General features: G+C 45.6%; 2 protein-coding genes across 3 annotated transcripts in view; both read left to right on the forward strand.

Annotated features, from left to right (window-relative positions):
* Window positions 1-6,692: 6,692 nt before the first annotated feature.
* LOC139370080 (zinc finger protein 271-like) overlaps window positions 6,693-26,070 on the forward strand; it is a 39,071-nt gene continuing 19,693 nt past the window's right edge. The window contains exon 1 of the mRNA XM_071109396.1: window positions 6,693-6,751. The gene's annotated coding sequence lies outside the window, so the exon portion shown is untranslated. The remainder of the gene's footprint in view (window positions 6,752-26,070) is intronic.
* LOC139370065 (zinc finger protein ZFP2-like) lies at window positions 15,601-18,811 on the forward strand. Of its 2 annotated transcripts, XM_071109378.1 has the most exons (3): window positions 15,619-15,817; window positions 16,238-16,591; window positions 16,985-18,458. In XM_071109378.1, exons 1-3 carry the CDS (start codon window positions 15,619-15,621, stop codon window positions 18,115-18,117), a joined length of 1,686 nt encoding a protein of 561 aa, XP_070965479.1. In that variant the 3' UTR covers window positions 18,118-18,458. The 2 variants fall into 2 exon arrangements, with proteins under 2 accessions (XP_070965478.1, XP_070965479.1); XM_071109377.1 differs by having other exon boundaries at window positions 15,601-15,817; window positions 16,238-18,811.

Consider the following 26,070-nt stretch of genomic DNA (forward strand, 5'->3'; position numbering starts at 1 on the left):
AGCTGATACAGACATACCCAAGATGACTCAAAGATGATCCAGACATACCCAAGATGACTCGAAGCTGATACAGACATACCCAAGATGACTCGAAGCTGATCCAGACATACCCAAGATGACTCGAAGCTGATCCAGACATACCCAAGATGACTCGAAGCTGATCCAGACATACCCAAGATGACTCGAAGCTGATACAGACATACCCAAGATGACTCGAAGCTGATCCAGACATACCCAAGATGACTCGAAGCTGATCCAGACATACCCAAGATGACTCGAAGCTGATCCAGACATACCCAAGATGACTCGAAGCTGATCCAGACATACCCAAGATGACTCGAAGCTGATCCAGACATACCCAAGATGACTCGAAGATGATCCAGACATACCCAAGATGACTCGAAGCTGATACAGACATACCCAAGATGACTCGAAGCTGATCCAGACATACCCAAGATGACTCGAAGCTGATCCAGACATACCCAAGATGACTCAAAGCTGATACAGACATACCCAAGACGACTCGAAGCTGTAATCACAGCCAAAGGTGCTTCTACAAAAGTATTGACTCAAGGATGTGAATACTTGTCTGGATGAGTTATTTCTGTAACTTAATTTTCAATAAAAAAAATCGCAAAACATTTCTATAAACATGTTTTCACTTTGTCATTATGGGGTATTGGTGTGTAGATGGGTGAGGAAAAAATATATTCACATTTTAATTTCAGGCTGTAACACAACAAAATGTGTAATTAAGTACTTTCTGAAGTCTCTGTCGGTGAGAACTGTAACTCAGACAGGATCACCTTCTCAGTGGGAGGGGTCAGTTTATTCATGTTAATTGACTCCGGGGGCCACGAGTAACATAGTAGATGAGAGCACATGGGAAATCACGAGTAACATAGTAGATGAGAGCACATGGGAAATCACGAGTAACATAGTGGATGAGAGCACATGGGAAATCACGAGTAACATAGTAGATGAGAGCACATGGGAAATCACGAGTAACATAGTGGATGAGAGCACATGGGAAATCACGAGTAACATAGTAGATGAGAGCACATGGGAAATCACGAGTAACATAGCGGATGAGAGCACATGGGAAATCACGAGTAACATAGTGGATGAGAGCACATGGGAAATCACGAGTAACATAGCAGATGAGAGCACATGGGAAATCACGAGTAACATAGTAGATGAGAGCACATGGGAAATCACGAGTAACATAGTAGATGAGAGCACATGGGAAATCACAAGTAACATTGTAGATGAGAGCACATGGGAAATCACGAGTAACATAGTAGATGAGAGCACATGGGAAATCACGAGTAACATAGCAGATGAGAGCACATGGGAAATCACGAGTAACATAGCAGATGAGAGCACATGGTAAATGTTGAAAGCCAAGATAATCAGGTGCCGTTCATCACTGACTGATAAACAGCTGTATGCGTACTCATCACGTGAGGCATCACCAGTAAAAGGGTTTTTTTTCACATGCCAAATAAAGCTAGGCAAGCGCAGCGCAGGCTGAGTTCACTGTGAAATGTGGACATGGAGAGCTGTTGCTAGGTAAAGAGACGGACATTAAATTGGGTTTTTATACATAACAGCAGTGCCAGATGTAAAGGCGCAGATAAAACAGCAGTAACCCAGGTTGTTTGAAGGGGGGGAGATCAACCTACATGTTGAAGGGGTGGGAGATCAACCTACATGTTGAAGGGGTAGATCAACCTACATGTTGAAGGGTTGGGAGATCAACCTACATGTTGAAGGGTTGGGAGATCAACCTACATGTTGATAGCAGATCAACCTACATGTTGAAGGGGTGGGAGATCAACCTACATGTTGAAGGGGTGAAGATCAACCTACATGTTGAAGGGGGAGATCAACCTACATGTTGATAGCAGATCAACCTACATGTTGAAGGGGTGGGAGATCAACCTACATGTTGAAGGGGTGAAGATCAACCCACATGTTGAAGGGGGAGATCAACCTACATGTTGAAGGGTTGGGAGATCAACCTACATGTTGATAGCAGATCAACCTACATGTTGAAGGGGTGGGAGATCAACCTACATGTTGAAGGGGGAGATCAACCTACATGTTGAAGGGTTGGGAGATCAACCTACATGTTGATAGCAGATCAAACTACATGTTGAAGGGGAGGAGATCAACCTACATGTTGAAGGGTTGGGAGATCAACCTAGAGATCAACCTACATGTTGAAGGGGGGAGATCAACCTACATGTTGAAGGGGGGGAGGGGGGGGGTGATCCTACATGTTGAAGGGGGAGATCAACCTTCATGTTGAAGGGGGGACATCAACCTACATGTTGAAGGGAGAGATCAACCTACATGTTGAAGGGGGAGATCAACCTACATGTTGAAGGGGGAGATCAACCTACATGTGTTGGTTTGGCCTTGTGAAAGGCTTCAGCCATATGTATACGGCAGGGAGTTTGATCCAGTGACTGATCATAAGGCGTTAGAGGCTATTGACAGTCCTCGCTCAAAGCCGTGCGCTCCTATCAAACGGTGGGGAGCTGAGACTCCAACAATATGACGTTTGTGTTATCCACATATCAGGAGGGGAAAAAACAACATGGCTGACCCTCTGTCTCGTCTAATTGAAGAGACTGCAGTGAAAGACTCTCACACACACACACACACACACACACACACACACGGAGCAGAGGAGAGCGTGAGATTTGTGGCTGTGAAACCATCTCCAAATGCAATGACCACAAGGGAAGTGGAGTAGGCATCAGCTACAGACAAAGAGCCAATAGAGCTGAGAAATGCTCTGCAGAGTGGGTGTTATGAGACATGGCAGGCCTGTAGAAAATGAACTGTGTATAATCCGTCAGTCCTAAGGGGAACAGGCATTGTTTTGCCACGTGGGCTTTGTGTGACGGCTGTAGCCTTAGATCAAGAGGGACATGTGGGCATTGTAGTCACAAAACTACATGTAATGGGTAAAGCACGATGGCCGGACATTGTAGTCACAAAACTACATGTCATGGATAAGCACGATGGCCAGACATTGTAGTCACAAAACTACATGTCATGGGTAAAGCACGATGGCCAGACATTGTAGTCACAAAACTACATCTCATGGGTAAAGCACGATGGCCAGACATTGTACAAGGCTGCAGAGAGACATGTCAAGTCCTGCCATGGTTCTCAGATTGTAGCACGACCAGACGTGCCAGAACCTCTGAGACCCACAGAGCTACCTGAAGGACCGCGGCAGGACATCACCAACTGACCTATTGGGTCCACGACCAACAGGACACTCAGTACTAGTAGTTGTAGACTATTACAGCAGATGTTATGAATATGATATCATGCAATTTACTACCACAGAAAAAAAAGGTGATTGATAGTCTGGAGACTATTTTCAGTCGTCATGGTCTCCCACGAACAATCCCATCTGATTGTTGCCCACAGTACCTGTCATCCCAGTTCCAGAACTTCTGCCGGGAAAATGATGCTGAGCAGAAAGGGAAATCCAAGATCTATGCAGACAACCGTCGCAGAGCTGAACACTCTGACATGGACATCGGAGACCAGGTTCTCCTAAAACAGGACAAAAACAGACAAGTTCACAACAACCTTCAACACAGTGATCAATATAGAGGGAAACAATGTGGTTGTTCCATCTCCAACTGGAGCCAGGTATTCCAGCAATACAACATTCATGAAGATCTATAGAATTGAGGAGCCAAATTCACAACCAAAGGACAGAGACTGACAGAGACTGCAGAAACAGAGTCATACTCTGAGACATTACATAGAGTCCAAACCAGAGACTGACAGAGACTGCGGAAACAGAGTCCTACTACCTACTCTGAGACATTACATAGAGTCCAAACCAGAGACTGACAGAGACTGCGGAACAGAGTCCTACTCTGAGACATTACATAGAGTCCAAACCAGAGACTGACAGAGACTGCAGAAACAGAGGACTACTCTGAGACATTACATAGAGTCCAAACCAGAGACCATATTTGAGGGATCACCACAAAGTCCACGGACACCCAAGCTAGTCAGGCCTCACAGACTAATTAAACTGCCACAGAAGTTAACAGACTTAGTCATTTAAATAATTATCCTGTATTGTAAGGGGTAAAGAAAACAAGCTTATAAACTGGAAAAATGACAAGAACAAAGGACTAATGTGAAAACTGAATGTTTGAATTATGTTGTGAAAAAGGTGCAAAAATGTTTTGTTACAGTAAGAACAAAAATATAATAGTTTAGTTTAGTAGGATGGAGGCTCCATAGCTGCATGGATCTGTAACTACTACAGTGTAGTTTAGTAGGATGGAGGCTGTGTGGATCTGTAACTGCTACAGTGTAGTTTAGTAGGATGGAGACTGTATGGATCTGTAACTGCTACAGTGTAGTTTAGTAGGATGGAGGCTGTATGGATCTGTAACTGCTACAGTGTAGTTTAGTAGGATGGAGGCTGTATGGATCTGTAACTACTACAGTGTAGTTTAGTAGGATGGAGGCTGTATGGATCTGTTACTACTACAGTGTAGTTTAGTAGGATGGAGGCTGTATGGATCTGTTACTACTACAGTGTAGTTTAGTAGGATGGAGGCTGTATGGATCTGTAACTACTACAGTGTAGTTTAGTAGGATGGAGACTCTATAGCTGCATGGATCTGTAACTGCTACAGTGTAGTTTAGTAGGATGGAGGCTGTATGGATCTGTAACTGCTACAGTGTACAGTTGTGGGCAAAAGTTTTGAGAATGACACAAATATTAATTTCCACAATGTTTGCTGCTTCAGTGTCTTTAGATATTTAAGTCAGATGTTACTATGGAATGATGAAGTATAATTACAAGCATTTCATAAGTGTCAAAGGCTTTTATTGACAATGACATGATGTTGATGCAGAGAGTCAATATTTGCAGTGTTGACTCTTCTTTTTCAAGACCTCTGCAATCTGCCCTGGCATGCTACCAATTAATTTCTGGGCCACATCCTGACTGATGGCAGCCCATTCTTGCATAATCAATGCTTGGAGTTTGTCAGAATTTGTGGGGTTTTGTTTGTCCACCCACCTCTTGAGGATTGATCAAGTTCTCAATGGGATTAAGGTCTGGGGGGTTTCCTGGCCATGGACCCAAAATATCGATGTTTTGTTCCCCGAGCCACTTAGTTACCACTTTTGCCTTATGGCAAGGTGCTCCATCATGCTGACACGGTATTGTTCATCACCAAACTGTTCCTGGATGGTTGGGAGAAGTTGCTCTCAGAGGATGTGCTGGTACCATTCTTTATTCATGGCTGTGTTCTTAGGCAAAATTGTGAGTGAGCCCACTCCCCTGGCTGAGAAGCAACCCCACACATGAATGGTCTCAGGATGCTTTACTGTTGACATGACACAGGACTGATGGTAGCGCTTACCTTGTCTTCTCCAGACAAGCTTTTTTCCGGATGCCCCAAACAATCTTAATGGGGATTCATCAGAGAAAATGACTTTACCCCAGTCCTCAGCAGTCCAATCCCTGTACCTTTTGCAAAATATCAGTCTGTCCCTGATGTTTTTCCTGGAGAGAAGTGGCTTCTTTGCTGCCCTTCTTGACACCAGGCCAACCTCCAAAAGTCTTCTCCTCACTGTGCGTGCAGATGCAATCACACTTGCCTGCTGCCATTCCTGAGCAAGCTCTGTACTGGTGGTGCCCCGATCCCACAGCTGAATCAACTTTAGGAGACGGTCTTGGCGCTTGCTGGACTTTCTTGGGCACCCTGAAGCCTTCTTCACAACAATTGAACCGCTCTCCTTGATGTTCTTGCCTGTGAAGCCCTTTTTGTGCAAAGCAATGATAACGGCATTTGTTTCCTTGCAGGTAACCATGGCTGACAGAGGAAGAACAATGATTCCAAGCACCAACCTCCTTTTGAAGCTTCCAGTCTGTTATTCAAACTCCATCAGCATTGCAGAGTGATCTCCAGCCTTGTCCTCGTCAACACTCACACCTGTGTTAACGAGAGAATCACTGACTGACGTGATGTCAGCTGGTCCTTTTGTGGCAGGGCTGAAATGCAGTGGATTTTTTTTTGGGGGGGGGGGGGTTCAGTTCATTTGCATGGAAAAGAGGGAATTTGCAATTAATTTCAGTTTATCTGATCACTCTTCAGAACATTCTGGAGTATATGCAAATTGCCATCATACGAACTGAGCAGCAGACTTTGTGAAAATTGGTATTTGTTTCATTCTCAAAACTTTTGGCCACGACTGTATGTCAGAGAGGCCCAGCATCATCCGGGTTAGGGTTTGGCCCAGGGTAGGCCATCATTATAAATAAGAATTTGTTCTTAACTGACTTGCCTAGTTAAATAAAATACATTTTAAAAAAAATGTCAGGTTGACGTTAAATTCATGTCCAAGTAAAGGGGGAATGTCGTGTATTGATGTGACTGTGCTGACATATGACGTCACCACAGGAATGTGGGGTTTATTTCACGGACAGTGACGGAGTAAAGACATGTTGAAGTTTACCTTCGAGTCTGGTTGAGTTAATGTAGTATAATATCCTAAGTATAGGATTGAACAAGAGAGGCCGGTAAAACATGCACAATGACTACGCTGATACGACGCTCACGAACATTTCCTGCCGCATCTCATAATCCAGACCAAACTCACTCGGAAAGTGGATACATTTTTTCCGCTGCTCTACGAGACCTCACCATTTCCAATTATTTTCAGCCAAACAGGAAATCAGTTCCAGGTAACCTATTGCTAATGATTATTATTTGTTTTAACGATGCTTGTAACACGGTCTGTAAACCAACGCGTTCCAGGATGAAACCGCACTGGTTTCAGCGGCCTGGTTTTGTTGTTCCCCCAGCTAGTTAGCTGTTAGCCAGTTAGCAACACATCTCCCGTCCAATCAGTTTGTGTAGCTAGCTAGCTAACATGCTAACTTTATTTCAGGTTCACGGTTGAAGTGTGACTTCCATTTCGTAGTTAGCCAGCTGTCGACTCATTGTGAGTAAAATGACTGTTGTGAGGAATTAGCTAACCGGCTGCTCCTTGTTTAGCCACAGATAGATAGATAGGTTGGTTACAAAAGATTTGGTTTAGCTATCTAGGTAGCTAGCCAAATTAGCTGGACTAACCGTTGCTAAACTTCCCGGCTACAGGTTTATGCAAACAGCTAACGCCTCGATCATACCGACAGTATTATTCCGTTTTGGTACTCCCGAGTGGCGCAGCGATCTAAGGCACTGCATCTCAGTGCTAAAGGGGTCACTACAGACCCTGGTTCGATTCCAGGCTGTATCACAACCGGCCGTGATCGGGAGTCCCATAGGGTGGCGCACAATTGGCCCAGCATCGTTAGGGTTTGGCCAGGGTAGGCCTTCATTGTAAATATAATAATTTGTTCTTAACTGGCTTGCCTCGTTAAAGGTTAAATAAAAGTAATTTCCTATCCAACTGGTCCGGCGTTTGCCTTGCAGCATTGATTTGCAGAGGCAGTGCGTTCTGTTTGGTGATTTATGTTGAATTTATTGAACATATGCGTCAAACTGTATGCATAGACGTCTTGACAGAAATGGTAGCAGAATGTGAATGTTGCACACATATCCAGATGATGCTGTTTACCTTTTTGTGCAATCATTCTGTTGGTGTGATCAAGGCATAACCCCTTTTCCATAATATGTTCAAGCAAATTAAGAAGGAATGTCGACCTAAGAAGCAAAATTCGGTTTCCCATCATAATGATACAGCTGTGACGCAGGCAAGAATAACGAAGTACTTCTGGGTCATGAATCTTTTGGAATCCTCCAGAATAAGAGTCCCGTTTATTATGGATAAACTGACAAGATGCACGTCTCTCCGCTCTAGTAATGGGAGTGGTTGTCCACAAAGCGGCACGGTGGGCTGTCTAGCTCCCCCCCTATCCTTTCTTTTAATTGGTGGATACATCTCATTATTGTAATCCTTTAAAAAAAATATTTGATGAAGGTTGTTGACGTCAACCGCCTGTATTCAATGGAGAGATTGTATGCTACTACCATTTACTACCATCTTGGGACAACTCCAGTATAGTGTCCTACTTATATCAGTACACTCATGTAACGACTTAAACATTACGAAACTTCTATTAGATCAAATAAACCTTGTGTCGCAAATAATCATTTTTTTGTTGACCGAATTCGACACACTCTCATTGACTTCATACAAAACCGGTTACTTAGTCAAACAACTGGGGCGGAAAACACCACCTGCTGGACGAATACAGATTTGCACCCTAGCTGGGCCTCTCTCTTCCACTTCCTCTCTGTGTGAATACTTTGTAAATTAATAATTAGTGCAGAATTATCCATGTATTTTATCCTTGTAATTATTCTTTGTTTGATAACAAGTATTTCTATAAGATATTGTGTGATTTATTTGTTTATTTGAATCCTAAATGGTCAACAATGTTGTTTGTGTGTGTACTCTTATCTTGTGTACGTTGTGCTGCAGTGAAAGGTCCATTCAAGTACTCAGGAGGAACACTTCAAGTCTCCAAGTCCACTGAGTTTACACCCCCAGGAGCACTTCTAGTCTCCAAGTCCACTGAGTTTACACCCCCAGGAGCACTTCTAGTCTCCAAGTCCACTGAGTTTACACCCCCAGGAGCACTTCTAGTCTCCAAGTCCACTGAGTTTACACCCCCAGGAGCATCGCTGCTCATTTTGCGGCCCTTAAAGAGTGGCCAATCAGCTTTAATCCACTTGGTTGTCATAATGGACATAAATACTGCACCGTACATAATCGATTGTGTCTAATAAAACCAGGGTCCAGCCTACTCACTAAAGTCCATAGCATACAAGACAGAATGTACGTGTCCAATATGAAAAATCTACTTGGATTGGCTACTCTTTAAGGGCTGCAAAATGAACAGCGACACTTCTCTGGGTGTAAACGCGGTGACAGTGTGAACGGACAGTGACGTTGTGAAGTTGGCAACGATAAGAAGTAGCCGGGAGTAGCAGATAGCGTCGCTAATGCAAATACACCTATTCTGGAAATTCATGAGCTGGAATATATCGCTAGCTCTTGACTATGGAAGCAGATTACTGACTTGTTCCGGTTGAAGATCATTAGTTTGGTAACGGATACGAGAGAAGGGTACTAATTGATTGTTTCACAGGGACTCTAAAAGAAAATATAATTATTCCCTTCATGGAATAAAGACGTTCCACGAAGAGAACTGAAAGTCATTGGAGACGTGGAGTCGCTGATTTTATTTAGAATTGGGGGAGAGAAAAAAAGGGGAAAAAAATGTTTTCTTCTATTGACAATTTTATATCAAATCAGATGAAAGTTGCTGGATCGAATCCCCGAGCTGATAAGGTAAAACATCTGTCGTTCTGCCCCTGGCAATTTAACCCAGTGTTCTACCGGGCGCCGAAGACGTGGATGTCAATTATGGCAGCCCCCACACCTCTGTGATTCACAAATACGGAAGACACATTTCAGTTGAAGGCATTCAGTTGTACAACTGACGAGGTACTTCACAGTGAAATGCTGACTGACGAGCCCCCCCCCCCCCTTTCCCCTGTTTTATCACAGGTGTAGACTTCACAGTGAAATGCTGACTGACGAGCCCTTTCCCAACAGTGCAGAGTTAAAAAGGAAAATGAGAATAGTTCAACGATAAAATACAAGGCGTAGCGTTACCAAGTCTGTCTGTGTGAGGTTACATGGATACATGGTTACATGGTTACATGGATACATGGTTACATGGATACATGGATACAAGGATAGTCAGATTAATATAATAGTTTGATTAAAACGTGCTTTGCAAGAAGAACGGTTTCTCTAATAATAATCCTGTTTCCATGGAAACAGCTGAAATCCGGCTACCCCGATGGCACTCTGATAAATGCAGAAGATTACTACTCAAAATAAATGTTCTACCACAGCGATCATGTTATTTTTAATTTAATTTAAGCATCATTTGATTCAGAGTTCGGACACACAACATTTTGTTTGTGAAAACTAAGACAGTAGTACATTCAGACAGTAGTACATTCAGACAGTAGTACATTCAGACAGTAGTACATTCAGACAGTAGTACATTCAGACAGTAGTACATTCAGACAGTAGTACATTCAGACAGTAGTACATTCAGACAGTAGTACATTCAGACAGTAGTACATTCAGTTGTTCTGAACTCACTTCACTTTGCACTTAACAGGGAGGCTCGCTTTGCTGTTGCCAGCACATGTGCAGATCAAATACAATCTGCTGGAATTGATTTCATAAACAATTAGCTGGAATTTTGATTTCAAATACAATTCAGATGTTATGCTACATGTCCTATAGTCTGAAAGGTTGCTCAGAAAACCTTGTTCTAATCGGCGTTGATGCTTGCTTTGATTTTTGACCCTATACCGATTTTAAGACATGCAGAATAAGGTGTTTACATGACTATTGGATCATTTGCCATAATCAGATTAATATGGAGGTAGTTGAGGTAATATATGCATGTAGTTAGGGGTACAAGTGACTAGGCAATCAGGATAGATAATAAAGAGGAACAGCAGTATACAGAACCAGTCAAAAGTTTACACAGACCTACTCCTTCAAAGGTTTACACAGACCTACTCCTTCAAAGGTTTACACAGACCTACTCCTTCAAAGGTGTACACAGACCTACTCCTTCAAAGGTTTACACAGACCTACTCCTTCAAAGGTTTACACAGACCTACTCCTTCAAAGGTTTACACAGACCTACTCCTTCAAAGGTGTACACAGACCTACTCCTTCAAAGGTTTACACAGACCTACTCCTTCAAAGGTTTACACAGACCTACTCCTTCAAAGGTGTACACAGACCTACTCCTTCAAAGGTGTACACAGACCTACTCCTTCAAAGGTTTACACAGACCTACTCCTTCAAAGGTTTACACAGACCTACTCCTTCAAAGGTTTACACAGACCTACTCCTTCAAAGGTTTACACAGACCTACTCCTTCAAAGGTTTACACAGACCTACTCCTTCAAAGGTTTACACAGACCTACTCCTTCAAAGGTGTACACAGACCTACTCCTTCAAAGGTTTACACAGACCTACTCCTTCAAAGGTGTACACAGACCTACTCCTTCAAAGGTGTACACAGACCTACTCCTTCAAAGGTTTACACAGACCTACTCCTTCAAAGGTTTACACAGACCTACTCCTTCAAAGGTTTTTCTTTATATTTTACTATTTTTAGTAGTGAAGACATCAAAACTATAAACTGGCACATGGAATCATGTAGTAACTCAAAAAGTGTTAAACAAATGCTTTTCCAATGGTCTTCAAGGAGTTCCCACATATGCTGAGCACTCGTTGGCTGCTATTCCTTCACTCTGCCGTCCAGCTCATCCCAAACCATCTCAGTTGGGTTGAGGTCGGGTGATTGTGGAAGCCGGGTCATCTGATGCAGCACTCCATCACTCTCCTTCTTGGTCAAATAGCTCTTACACAGCCTGGAGGTGTGTTGGGTTTGTCCTGTTGAAAAACAGATGATAGTGGGACTAAGCTCAAACCAGATGGGATGGCATATCGCTGCAGAATGCTGTGGTAGCCATGCTGGTTAAATGTGCGTTGAATTCTAAATAAATCACAGACAGTGTCACCAGCAAAGCACCATCACACCACCTCCTCCATGCGTCACAGTGAGAACCACACATGCGGAGATCATCCGTTCACCTACTCTGCGTGTCAAAGACACAGTGGTTGGAACCAAGAATTTGGACTCATCAGAACAAAGGACAGATTTCCACGGGTCTAATGTCCATTGCTCATGTTTCTTGGCCCAAGCAAGTCTCTTCCTATTGGTGTCTTTTAGTAGTGGTTTCTTTGCAACAATTCGACCATGAAGGCCTGATTTCACGCAGTCTCCTCTGAACAGTTGATGTTATGTGTCTGTTACTTGAACTCAGTGAAATATTTATTTGGGCTGCAATCTGGGGTGCAGTTAATTCTAATGAACTTGTCCTCTGCAACAGGGGAAACTCTAGGTCTTCCTTTCCTGTGGCATTCCTCATGAGAGCCAGTTTCATCATTGCGCCTGATGGTTTTTGTGACTGCACTTGAAGAAACGTTCAAAGGTCTTGAAATTTTCCGTATTGACTGACCTTCATGACTGTCGTTTCTCTTTGATTATTTGAGCTGTTCTTGCCATAATATCGACTTGGTCTTTTACCAAACAGGGCTATCGTCTGTATACCACCCCTACCTTGTCACAACACTACTGATTGGCTCAAACGCATTAAGAAGGAAATAAATTCCACAAATTAACTTTTAACAAGGCACACATGTTAATTGAAATGCATTCCAGGTGACTACCTCATGAAGCTGGTTGAGAGAATGCCAAGAGTGTGCAAAGCTGTCATCAAGGCAAAAGGGTGGCTACTTTGAAGAATCTCAAATATAAAATATATTTTTAATTTGTTTGACACTTTCTTTGGTTACTACATGTTTCCATATGAGTTATTTCATAGTTCATAGTTCATGTCTTCAAAGAAAAACCCTTGAATGAGTAGGTGTGTCCAAACTTTTGGCTGGTACTGTATGTGCAGTGTGTTTTGTGTCGTATCTGTGAGGATGCAAGAGAATCAGTGCAACAAACAAGAGGGTCAATGCAGTCCGGGCTATTTGATGAACTGTTCAGCAGTCCGGGCTATTTGATGAACTGTTCAGCAGTCTGGGCTATTTGATGAACTGTTCAGCAGTCCGGGCTATTTGATGAACTGTTCAGCAGTCCGGGCTATTTGATGAACTGTTCAGCAGTCCGGGCTATTTGATGAACTGTTCAGCAGTCCGGGCTATTTGATGAACTGTTCAGCAGTCCGGGCTATTTGATGAACTGTTCAGCAGTCCGGGCTATTTGATGAACTGTTCAGCAGTCCGGGCTATTTGATGAACTGTTCAGCAGTCCGGGCTATTTGATGAACTGTTCAGCAGTCCGGGCTATTTGATGAACTGTTCAGCAGTCCGGGCTATTTGATGAACTGTTCAGCAGTCCGGGCTATTTGATGAACTGTTCAGCAGTCCGGGCTATTTGATGAACTGTTCAGCAGTCCGGGCTATTTGATGAACTGTTCAGCAGTCCGGGCTATTTGATGAACTGTTCAGCAGTCCGGGCTATTTGATGAACTGTTCAGCAGTCCGGGCTATTTGATGAACTGTTCAGCAGTCCGGGCTATTTGATGAACTGTTCAGCAGTCCGGGCTATTTGATGAACTGTTCAGCAGTCCGGGCTATTTGATGAACTGTTCAGCAGTCCGGGCTATTTGATGAACTGTTCAGCAGTCCGGGCTATTTGATGAACTGTTCAGCAGTCTGATGGCTTGGGGGTAGAAGCTGTTCAGCAGTCCGGGCTATTTGATGAACTGTTCAGCAGTCTGATGGCTTGGGGGTAGAAGCTGTTCAGCAGTCCGGGCTATTTGATGAACTGTTCAGCAGTCCGGGCTATTTGATGAACTGTTCAGCAGTCCGGGCTATTTGATGAACTGTTCAGCAGTCTGATGGCTTGGGGGTAGAAGCTGTTCAGCAGTCCGGGCTATTTGATGAACTGTTCAGCAGTCTGATGGCTTGGGGGTAGAAGCTGTTCAGCAGTCCGGGCTATTTGATGAACTGTTCAGCAGTCTGATGGCTTGGGGGTAGAAGCTGTTCAGCAGTCCGGGCTATTTGATGAACTGTTCAGCAGTCTGATGGTTTGGGGGTAGAAGCTGTTCAGCAGTCCGGGCTATTTGATGAACTGTTCAGCAGTCTGATGGCTTGGGGGTAGAAGCTGTTCAGCAGTCCGGGCTATTTGATGAACTGTTCAGCAGTCTGATGGCTTGGGGGTAGAAGCTGTTCAGCAGTCCGGGCTATTTGATGAACTGTTCAGCAGTCTGATGGTTTGGGGGTAGAAGCTGTTCAGCAGTCTGATGGCTTGGGGGTAGAAGCTGTTCAGCAGTCTGATGGCTTGTGGGTAGAAGCTGTTCAGCAGTCTGATGGCTTGGGGGTAGAAGCTGTTCAGCAGTCTGATGGCTTGGGGGTAGAAGCTGTTCAGCAGTCTGATGGCTTGGGGGTAGAAGCTGTTCAGCAGTCTGATGGCTTGGGGGTAGAAGCTGTTCAGCAGTCTGATGGCTTGGGGGTAGAAGCTGTTCAGCAGTCTGATGGCTTGGGGGTAGAACAGTCTAATGGCTTGGGGGTAGAAGCTGTTCAGCAGTCTGATGGCTTGGGGGTAGAACAGTCTAATGGCTTGGGGGTAGAAGCTGTTCAGCAGTCTTATGGCTTGGAGGGTAGAAGCTGTTCAGCAGTCTGATGGCTTGGGGGTAGAAGCTGTTCAGCAGTCTGATGGCTTGAGGGTAGAAGCTGTTCAGCAGTCTGATGGCTTGGGGGTAGAAGCTGTTCAGCAGTCTGATGGCTTGGGGGTAGAAGCTGTTCAGCAGTCTGATGGCTTGAGGGTAGAAGCTGTTCAGCAGTCTGATGGCTTGGGGGTAGAAGCTGTTCAGCAGTCTGATGGCTTGGGGGTAGAAGCTGTTCAGCAGTCTGATGGCTTGAGGGTAGAAGCTGTTCAGCAGTCTGATGGCTTGAGGGTAGAAGCTGTTCAGCAGTCTGATGGCTTGAGGGTAGAAGCTGTTCAGCAGTCTGATGGCTTGGGGGTAGAAGCTGGGGTAGAAGCTGTTCAGCAGTCTGGGGGTAGTCTGGGGGTAGAACAGTCTAATGGCTTGGGGGTAGAAGCTGTTCAGCAGTCTAATGGCTTGGGGGTAGAAGCTGTTCAGCAGTCTGATGGCTTGGGGGTAGAAGCTGTTCAGCAGTCTAATGGCTTGGGGGTAGAAGCTCTTCGGGTGCCAAACTTGGTACTCCGGGACCACTGGCAGTAGCAGAGATTACTTGGGTAGATGGAGTCTTTGACCATTTTTAGGGCCTTCCTCTGACGCCACCTGGTATAGAGGTCCTGGATGGCAGGGAGCTCGGCCCCAGTGATGTACTGGGACCATACACAAGAGGTTGACCGATATGTGTGGTTAGCTAGCTTAGATACATTTTTTTGTTGCTGTTGAATTTTACCTCTTTTCTCCCCAATTTCGTGGTATCCAATTGTTAGTAGTTACTATCTTGTCTCATCGCTACAACTCCCGTACGGGCTCGGGAGAGACGAAGGTTGAAAGTCATGCGTCCTCCGATACCCAACCAACTGCTTCTTAACACAGCGCGCATCCAACCCAGAAGCCAGCCACACCAATGTGTCGGAGGAAACACCGTGCACCTGGCAACCTTGGTTAGCGCACACTGCGCCCGGCCCGCCACAGGAGTCGCTAGTGCGCGATGAGACAAGGATATCCCTAACCCGGACGACGCTAGGCCAAAGGTGCGTCGCTCCACGGACCTCCTGGTCGCGGCCGGTTACGACAGAGCCTGGGCGCGAACCCAGAGTCTCTGGTGGCACAGAGACCGATATGGGGGTTGGATGCGCGCTGTACAGTACAGCGCCCTTAACCACTGCGCCACCCGGGATACATTTTTGTTGTCTTTTCTGGAGCTATACCACGATCTAGGTTTATGAAAATCACCCTGAACTCTTTCAGTCTCCTCTTTTAGATCCACCTCTAGCCCACCATGTCTGAACCGGGTTCTGGTTGTGGTGTTCCGGCCCAGAGAAGCTCACAGCGGGGTCCAGAGTTGCTGTCAGTGAAGCTGGGGGACTGCAGTCAAACAGTGGAACTCAATGTGATTGTCAAGGAGGAGGGCGAGGAGAGAGAAATCAATGAGCGGGAGGAGGAAGAGAGAGAGGAGGACAGGGCCTCTGTTGACTCAGGTAAATTCAGGCTAACATCCTCTTTGGTTCAGAGGTAAACAACCCAAAATAACCATTTGATTTTCTGGTTCATTAAGAAATGTAAACATATGTTTTTGGTTGTTGAATAAAATGTAAATTCAGAATATTTAAGCAAGTTAGCTGGCTAACTCATTGATTCTGCTTTGTAGTGTAACCCTCAGGCTTCTGTATGTGTAAGAGGGAAGGCGAGTGCCAAAACAAAAATGGCTACCGACCATTGCGCAATGCATTGTAATTTGACAATGGCGGCATTATTTATGTGCAATGCAACAAGCCCCTTGCAAAAGTATTTATTTCAATACACTGTTAATCCTAATTAATGTTGAATTCTGCATTAAGCTAAAATACTTTGTTCCTCTGTCTGTTTCTTACCCTATATATCTGTTCATATTCTTACAGGAGAGATCCCCAACCCAGACTCGGTAAACGAGCCCAGTTCCACAGCATCAAGACTGCCTGGTTGTGGGAGTTACCCCTGTCCTCAATGTGGGAAGTGTTTCAGTCGAGCAGGAGACCTGAAGACTCATCAGAGATCCCACAGTGGAGAGAAGCCTACCTGTACTTTCAATGTGATTGTCAAAGAGGAGGACGGTGACTGTACTCTCAATGTGATTGTCAAAGAGGAGGAGGATGAGAAGGAAAAGAGAGGAGTTGAGGAAGAGAAGGAAACTAGTGGTATAGTCGACCCAGATACATCAAGACTTCGTGGTCGTTACCCCTGTCCTCAATGTGGAAAGAGTTTCAGTTCCTCAGGTAATCTAAAGAATCATCAAAGAGTTCACAATGGAGAGAAACCTTACCACTGCTCCCAATGTGGAAAGGGTTTCAGTCGAGCAGGAGACCTGAAGACTCATCAGAGATCGCACAGCGGAGAGAAGCCTCACCACTGCTCTCTTTGTGGGAAGTGTTTCAGTCGAGCAGGAGACCTGAAGACTCATCAGAGATCGCACAGTGGAGAGAAGTCTGCCAGTACTTTCAATGTGATTGTCAAAGAGGAGGAGGATGAAAAGGAAATCGATGAAAAGGTAAAGAGAGAAGTTAAGGAAGAGCAGGAAGCTAGTGGTGTAGTTGACCCAGATACATCAAGACTATCTGGTTGTGGTCGATTCCCCTGTCATCAGTGTGGGAAGAGTTTCCGTTCCTCAGGTAAACTAAAGAATCATCAAAGAGTACACACTCGAGAGAAACCATTTCACTGTGCCACATGTGGGAAGAGTTTCCGTGAAAAATTCAACCTCACGAGACATGAGAAGGTACATAGTGGGGAGAAGCCGTATCACTGCACCCAGTGTGGGAAAAGCTTCAATCGTTCTGGAAGTCTTAAGGAACATCAAAGAGTACATACAGGGGAGAAGCCTTACCACTGCTCTCTTTGTCAGAAGAGTTTTAGTCAGCCAGGAAACCTTAAGAAACACCAGAGAATACATACAGGGGAGAAGCCTTACCGTTGCTCTCTGTGTGGAAATAGTTTTTGTTTTGCTGGAAACCTCAAGAATCATCAGAGATCACACTGTGGAGAGAAGCCTTACCGCTGCTCTCAGTGTGGGGAGGGATTCCCTCAACTAAAAAGTCTTAAAAGCCATCAGAAAATACATATTGGAGAGACGTCTCCCTCTACTTTCAATGTGATTGTCAAAGAGGAGGGTGGTGACTGTACTTTCAATGTGATTGTCAAAGAAGAGGAGGATGGGAAGAAAATTGCTGAGAAGGAAATGAGAGAAGTTGAAGAGGACGACAACAACAGTGGTGTAGTTGACCCAGATACATCAAGATTGCCTGATCGGGGTCGTTACCCCTGTCCTCAATGTGGAAAGATTTTCAGTTCCTCAAGTAATCTTAAGAATCATCAAAGAGTTCACACTGGAGAGAAACCTTTCCTCTGCTCCCAATGTGGGAAGAGTTTCAGTGAGAAAGTAAACCTTAAGAGACACGAAAGAGTACATAGTGGAGAGAAGCCTTACCACTGCACCACATGTGGGAAGAGCTTCAATCATTCAGGAAGCCTTAGAGATCATCAGAGAATTCATACAGGGGAGAAACCTTACCACTGCTCACTTTGCGGAAATAATTTTCGTTTTGCTGGAGACCTAAAGAATCATCAGAGATCACACAGTGGAGAGAAGCCTTACCAATGTTCTCGGTGTGGAGAGGGATTCACTCAGCTAAGAAGTCTAAGAAGTCATGAGAGAATATCCATTGGAGGGAAGCCTGCCTGTGCTTTCAATGTGATTGTCCAAGAAGAGAAAGAAGTTGAGGGAGAGGAGAGTGATGTGAAATAAACGTGAAGTGAGGATACATAAGCTAACTATAGGTATTGATATTCACACCTATCCTTGCAATGGTGTCATGGACAGCACCATTTAGGGCTATCTTATTTTACTTCTATGAGTGTATTGGACGTTCACAAATGAACTCAACTTGAATACCACCACCACCTATTGTGCTGGAGAGTGTATTAATCTGACCTTTATTTTGACAGGGAGTCAATACTGAGACCGAGGTCTCTTTTCCAGATGAGGCCTGTATAGCACCACAATACACATTAAACTACAATAAACACATTCAACTACACATTCATAAACACAATATACACGGTGTAATACACAACATGACACGAAAAGTAAAACGCAATCATAAAAAAAACAGACATTCTTTCGCAACAAGGTCCCATAACAACTGTCTGAAATGCCCTAGAGGCACCAATTCCTCCAATTTTAAAGTGCATTGTAGATTATTCGGCACACGCAAGGCACAAGGAAACCAAATGCTGATCTACCGAACTCTGTAGACACCAATGGAGTCTCTCTAGAGTTAACCAACCCTGGGAACGGGTTTGATAACTTATCATTTAGAGGCAGCTGCTATTTTATAAATAGTATCACCATAATTGAGAACGGGTAGAAAGGTTGACTGCCGAATCTGTTTCCTGCTGACTAGAGAGAGACTAGATCAGTTTCTGTAAAAAAAATAAAATTTTAAAACATTTTAAATCTTAGTTTCTTTAACTAGCTCAGTCGTATGTTTAAGCAACAAAAAAAACAAAAACGTTAAATCACACCAAGGTCATTATATGCCGGGACTCGTTGGATTTATAAAACCATCCGATGAGTGAGGGAAGATGTAATCCAACTGAGACGACCAAGTATGAGTTTTTAAAAATCAGTAAGGGGTTTTTCCTGCACACCTGTAAAATCAGACTGTAGCCTTGTCACAGCCAGGTCAGCAGTCGGGGTAATTCCGTAACGTAATAAATAGTGTCATCTGTATTTAGATGAGATCGAGACAAGATCGTTAACAACTATAGTGGTTGCTGTAGTAATGCTATTCCCAGGCCTAAAGCCTTTACATGAGATCGATATACTGAACAATACATTTTCTATTCACACAAAAAAAGCTTATTTTTATTTTATTATATTTTCACAAATTTGTTTACGTCCTTGTTATTGAGCATTTTGTCTTTTGTGAAGATAATCCATCCACCTGACAGGTGTGTCATATCAAGAAGCTGATTAAATAGCATGAACATTGACAAACTGATGTCCCAGCCTTAGTAGTCTAGTCATGGTAAAAACATGACGTCTGGCCTCCCGAGTGTCACAGCGGTCTAAGGCACTACTGTCTTTCTTTGGAATGCACAGATGACACAATAAACAACAATATCTAACTTTAACTACCACATTATCATGTTAAAGGGACATTTCACAATTACATAGTCATAATCTCAAGCACCACCCTAACATCAACATTTGTGAAAATGGCACATTTTTATGTTTTGCAGTAAAATATATAGAGGAATATGTGTTATATTTGATTTTTTTTGCAATGAAATATATAGAGGAATATGTGTTTCCAATGACATCAGTGTGATTTTAACCAATTATCAGGAGGCATTGTTTACTAATTACCTACTAATTGGTTGATGATGTCATCACATATGTTGATGTTGGGGTGGTGCTTGATGAAGAATGCGTAGTATGTTTTTTTTAAATACATTATTTCCTGTTAAAGTAACGTATGTTCATGACTAACATGTAAAACAGTAGCATAGTCTATAGAGGCCTGTATACTAGGGGCTGAGTCTATAGAGGCCTGTATACTGGGGCTGAGTCTATATATAGTATATACTGGGGGCTGAGTCTATAGAGGCCTGTATACTGGGGGCTGAGTCTATATATAGTCTATACTGGGGGCTGAGTCTATAGAGGCCTATATACTGGGGGCTGAGTCTATATATAGTGTATACTAGGGGCTGAGTCTATATATAGTATATACTGGGGGCTGAGTCTATAGAGGCCTGTATACTGGGGCTGAGTCTATATATAGTATATACTGGGGGCTGAGTCTATAGAGGCCTGTATGCTGGGGGCTGAGTCTATATATAGTATATACTGGGGGCTGAGTCTATAGAGGCCTATATACTGGGGGCTGAGTCTATATATAGTATATACTGGGGGCTGAGCCTATATATAGTATATACTGGGGGCTGAGTCAATATGTAGTATGTACTGGGGGCTGAGTCTATATGTAGTATGTACTGGGGGCTGAGTCTATATATAGTATATACTAGGGGCTGAGTCTATATATAGTATATACTGGGGCTCAATGTCCCAAATGGTGCACTATTCCCTCTATAGTGCACTACATTTGACCATGGGCCCTATTCTGTAGTGCACTACTTTTGACTATGGGCCCTAGTCTGTAGTGCACTGCAGTTGTCCATGGGCCCTATTCTGTAGTGCACTACATTTGTCCATGGGCCCTATTCTGTAGTGCACTGCATTTGTCCATGGGCCCTATGGGCTATTCTATTGAATACAGAATAAGTCCATAGACTCCAGTAGAATTCAGTTGTGGATATGTTTTATACCTGATTAAACTCAGTAGAAGGGCTGGTTTCTATTGACATAAAATGTATTGTTATGTCATGATCTGGATGGAACCGGTGTTTTTTAGAATTTTGTTCTGTTCCGGAACAGTATAGATCCCTTTCGTTGACAGTTCTGGTTCTGTTCCTTGAAATTCCGGTTTTCTTTTCTGTTCCCTGAACTGCTTCCAACCCCTGGTTTAGAACATTGTAAAGTATCCATTAATTAAATAATAAATGCTAACAAACTGTAATCTTCTTCTTCATTAAAGGTGGATGATGTTGGTAGATTGTCTTTATCCATGAAAAGTCAGTATTGTATCAGGGTGATGATAAATCACAAGAATAAAAGATGCCAGACACTCACTGCATTGTTGGAATATTATAAACTGTCTGGTTTGAGCCCTGAATGCTGATTGGCTGACAGCCGTTGGTATATCAGACAGTATGACAAAACATGTATTTTTACTGCTCTAATTACGTTGGAAACCAGTTTATAACAGCAATAAGGCACCTCGGGGGTTTGTGGTATATGGCCAATATACCTCCGCTAAGGGCTGTAACCAGGCACTCCGCTTTCAGTCGTGCGTAAGAACAGCCCTTAGCCGTGATATATTGGCCATATACCACACCCCCTCTGGCCTTATTGCTTAAACACAAGAGGCTACTCTGGTGAATGTTTGTATTGAATGGAGAGTGGTTGGGAAATTGTTTTGCACTCCATGTAACGTTGCGCTTGGAACACAAGAGAAGGTCGACAATCAACAGTCACTTCGAATCAGCAAAGTATATGAGAATGTCAGAACAGTTCCCACAGCAGCGGCAGATCACCATGACTGAAGTGGTAGCAGGGAAGACTGTGGCAAGCGCTGAAAGAATCGAGGTGATGGCGTTTTACTCCAACTTTTACTCCGCTACTCTTGGCTTTAGTAGGGTGGTCGGCACTCTGCTCTCCCCAGTCTACTCTTGGCTTTAGTAGGGTGGTCGGCACTCTGCTCTCCCCAGTCTACTCTTGGCTTTAGTAGGGTGGTCGGCACTCTGCTCTCCCCAGTCTACTCTTGGCTTTAGTAGGGTGGTCGGCACTCTGCTCTCCCCAGTCTACTCTTGGCTTTAGTAGGGTGGTCGGCACTCTGCTCTCCCCAGTCTACTCTTGGCTTTAGTAGGGTGGTCGGCACTCTGCTCTCCCCGGTGTGTCTATGGAGAGCGCTGCTCAACGCGCTGAGTGCAATTTGTCAGCTTTGCCGTATTAAACTTAATACGTTTGACAAAAACACAATCTTTCTGGATTTAAAAATAAATGGTAATACCGTTTTAAAAGTACTTATCAACCACAATACTCAATTTTTTTACGTTCTGTTCTTCATCTCCCTTTCAGAAAAAATCACAATCAAGCATTTTGAAGACAACAAAAATCGATGCTCAAATTGACTGGGAGGTGCATCTTGTGTTGATAGCAAGACCCAAGCCTGATGGAGAGGAGAGGTGTGAGAGGGACTGGGAGGTGCATCTTGTGTTGATAGCAAGACCCAAGCCTGACGGAGAGGAGAGGTGTGAGAGGGACTGGGAGGTGCATCTTGTGTTGATAGCAAGACCCAAGCCTGATGGAGAGGAGAGGTGTGAGAGGGACTGGGAGGTGCATCTTGTGTTGATAGCAAGACCCAAGCCTGATGGAGAGGAGAGGTGTGAGAGGGACTGGGAGGTGCATCTTGTGTTGATAGCAAGACCCAAGCCTGATGGAGAGGAGAGGTGTGAGAGGAACTGGGAGGTGCATCTTGTGTTGATAGCAAGACCCAAGCCTGACGGAGAGGAGAGGTGTGAGAGGGACTGGGAGGTGCATCTTGTGTTGATAGCAAGACCCAAGCCTGACGGAGAGGAGAGGTGTGAGAGGGACTGGGAGGTGCATCTTGTGTTGATAGCAAGACCCAAGCCTGACGGAGAGGAGAGGTGTGAGAGGGACTGGGAGGTGCATCTTGTGTTGATAGCAAGACCCAAGCCTGACGGAGAGGAGAGGTGTGAGAGGGACTGGGAGGTGCATCTTGTGTTGATAGCAAGACCCAAGCCTGATGGAGAGGAGAGGTGTGAGAGGGACTGGGAGGTGCATCTTGTGTTGATAGCAAGCCCCAAGCCTGACGGAGAGGAGAGGTGTGAGAGGGACTGGGAGGTGCATCTTGTGTTGATAGCAAGACCCAAGCCTGATGGAGAGGAGAGGTGTGAGAGGGACTGGGAGGTGCATCTTGTGTTGATAGCAAGACCCAAGCCTGATGGAGAGGAGAGGTGTGAGAGGGACTGGGAGGTGCATCTTGTGTTGATAGCAAGACCCAAGCCTGATGGAGAGGAGAGGTGTGAGTGGGACTGGGAGGTGCATCTTGTGTTGATAGCAAGACCCAAGCCTGATGGAGAGGAGAGGTGTGAGTGGGACTGGGAGGTGCATCTTGTGTTGATAGCAAGACCCAAGCCTGATGGAGAGGAGAGGTGTGAGTGGGACTGGGAGGTGCATCTTGTGTTGATAGCAAGACCCAAGCCTGACGGAGAGGAGAGGTGTGAGTGGGACTGGGAGGTGCATCTTGTGTTGATAGCAAGACCCAAGCCTGATGGAGAGGAGAGGTGTGAGTGGGACTGGGAGGTGCATCTTGTGTTGATAGCAAGACCCAAGCCTGACGGAGAGGAGAGGTGTGAGAGGGACTGGGAGGTGCATCTTGTGTTGATAGCAAGACCCAAGCCTGATGGAGAGGAGAGGTGTGAGAGGGACTGGGAGGTGCATCTTGTGTTGATAGCAAGACCCAAGCCTGACGGAGAGGAGAGGTGTGAGAGGGACTGGGAGGTGCATCTTGTGTTGATAGCAAGACCCAAGCCTGATGGAGAGGAGAGGTGTGAGAGGGACTGGGAGGTGCATCTTGTGTTGATAGCAAGACCCAAGCCTGATGGAGAGGAGAGGTGTGAGAGGGACTGGGAGGTGCATCTTGTGTTGATAGCAAGACCCAAGCCTGATGGAGAGGAGAGGTGTGAGAGGGACTGGGAGGTGCATCTTGTGTTGATAGCAAGACCCAAGCCTGATGGAGAGGAGAGGTGTGAGTGGGACTGGGAGGTGCATCTTGTGTTGATAGCAAGACCCAAGCCTGACGGAGAGGAGAGGTGTGAGAGGGACTGGGAGGTGCATCTTGTGTTGATAGCAAGACCCAAGCCTGATGGAGAGGAGAGGTGTGAGAGGGACTGGGAGGTGCATCTTGTGTTGATAGCAAGACCCAAGCCTGACGGAGAGGAGAGGTGTGAGAGGGACTGGGAGGTGCATCTTGTGTTGATAGCAAGACCCAAGCCTGATGGAGAGGAGAGGTGTGAGTGGGACTGGGAGGTGCATCTTGTGTTGATAGCAAGCCCCAAGCCTGACGGAGAGGAGAGGTGTGAGAGGGACTGGGAGGTGCATCTTGTGTTGATAGCAAGACCCAAGCCTGATGGAGAGGAGAGGTGTGAGAGGGACTGGGAGGTGCATCTTGTGTTGATAGCAAGACCCAAGCCTGATGGAGAGGAGAGGTGTGAGTGGGACTGGGAGGTGCATCTTGTGTTGATAGCAAGACCCAAGCCTGACGGAGAGGAGAGGTGTGAGAGGGACTGGGAGGTGCATCTTGTGTTGATAGCAAGACCCAAGCCTGATGGAGAGGAGAGGTGTGAGTGGGACTGGGAGGTGCATCTTGTGTTGATAGCAAGACCCAAGCCTGACGGAGAGGAGAGGTGTGAGAGGGACTGGGAGGTGCATCTTGTGTTGATAGCAAGACCCAAGCCTGATGGAGAGGAGAGGTGTGAGAGGGACTGGGAGGTGCATCTTGTGTTGATAGCAAGACCCAAGCCTGATGGAGAGGAGAGGTGTGAGAGGGACTGGGAGGTGCATCTTGTGTTGATAGCAAGACCCAAGCCTGATGGAGAGGAGAGGTGTGAGAGGGACTGGGAGGTGCATCTTGTGTTGATAGCAAGCCCCAAGCCTGATGGAGAGGAGAGGTGTGAGAGGGACTGGGAGGTGCATCTTGTGTTGATAGCAAGACCCAAGCCTGATGGAGAGGAGAGGTGTGAGAGGGACTGGGAGGTGCATCTTGTGTTGATAGCAAGACCCAAGCCTGACGGAGAGGAGAGGTGTGAGTGGGACTGGGAGGTGCATCTTGTGTTGATAGCAAGACCCAAGCCTGACGGAGAGGAGAGGTGTGAGTGGGACTGGGAGGTGCATCTTGTGTTGATAGCAAGACCCAAGCCTGATGGAGAGGAGAGGTGTGAGAGGGACTGGGAGGTGCATCTTGTGTTGATAGCAAGACCCAAGCCTGACGGAGAGGAGAGGTGTGAGTGGGACTGGGAGGTGCATCTTGTGTTGATAGCAAGACCCAAGCCTGACGGAGAGGAGAGGTGTGAGAGGGACTGGGAGGTGCATCTTGTGTTGATAGCAAGACCCAAGCCTGACGGAGAGGAGAGGTGTGAGAGGGACTGGGAGGTGCATCTTGTGTTGATAGCAAGACCCAAGCCTGATGGAGAGGAGAGGTGTGAGAGGGACTGGGAGGTGCATCTTGTGTTGATAGCAAGACCCAAGCCTGATGGAGAGGAGAGGTGTGAGAGGGACTGGGAGGTGCATCTTGTGTTGATAGCAAGACCCAAGCCTGACGGAGAGGAGAGGTGTGAGAGGGACTGGGAGGTGCATCTTGTGTTGATAGCAAGACCCAAGCCTGACGGAGAGGAGAGGTGTGAGTGGGACTGGGAGGTGCATCTTGTGTTGATAGCAAGACCCAAGCCTGACGGAGAGGAGAGGTGTGAGAGGGACTGGGAGGTGCATCTTGTGTTGATAGCAAGACCCAAGCCTGATGGAGAGGAGAGGTGTGAGAGGGACTGGGAGGTGCATCTTGTGTTGATAGCAAGACCCAAGCCTGATGGAGAGGAGAGGTGTGAGAGGGACTGGGAGGTGCATCTTGTGTTGATAGCAAGACCCAAGCCTGATGGAGAGGAGAGGTGTGAGAGGGACTGGGAGGTGCATCTTGTGTTGATAGCAAGCCCCAAGCCTGATGGAGAGGAGAGGTGTGAGAGGGACTGGGAGGTGCATCTTGTGTTGATAGCAAGACCCAAGCCTGATGGAGAGGAGAGGTGTGAGAGGGACTGGGAGGTGCATCTTGTGTTGATAGCAAGACCCAAGCCTGACGGAGAGGAGAGGTGTGAGTGGGACTGGGAGGTGCATCTTGTGTTGATAGCAAGACCCAAGCCTGACGGAGAGGAGAGGTGTGAGTGGGACTGGGAGGTGCATCTTGTGTTGATAGCAAGACCCAAGCCTGATGGAGAGGAGAGGTGTGAGAGGGACTGGGAGGTGCATCTTGTGTTGATAGCAAGACCCAAGCCTGACGGA

The sequence above is a fragment of the Oncorhynchus clarkii genome, chromosome 17, assembly GCF_045791955.1.
Source record: "Oncorhynchus clarkii lewisi isolate Uvic-CL-2024 chromosome 17, UVic_Ocla_1.0, whole genome shotgun sequence".
Classification (NCBI taxonomy): domain Eukaryota; kingdom Metazoa; phylum Chordata; class Actinopteri; order Salmoniformes; family Salmonidae; genus Oncorhynchus; species Oncorhynchus clarkii.

Excerpts from the sequence above, each read along its gene's own strand:
- LOC139370065 (XM_071109377.1), top strand. The coding sequence starts at position 15,619 with ATGTCTGAACCGGGTTCTGGTTGTGGTGTTCCGGCCCAGAGAAGCTCA. Across the intron at positions 15,818-16,237 it reads CAGGGCCTCTGTTGACTCAG|GAGAGATCCCCAACCCAGAC; the intron begins GTAAATTCAGGC and ends ATATTCTTACAG.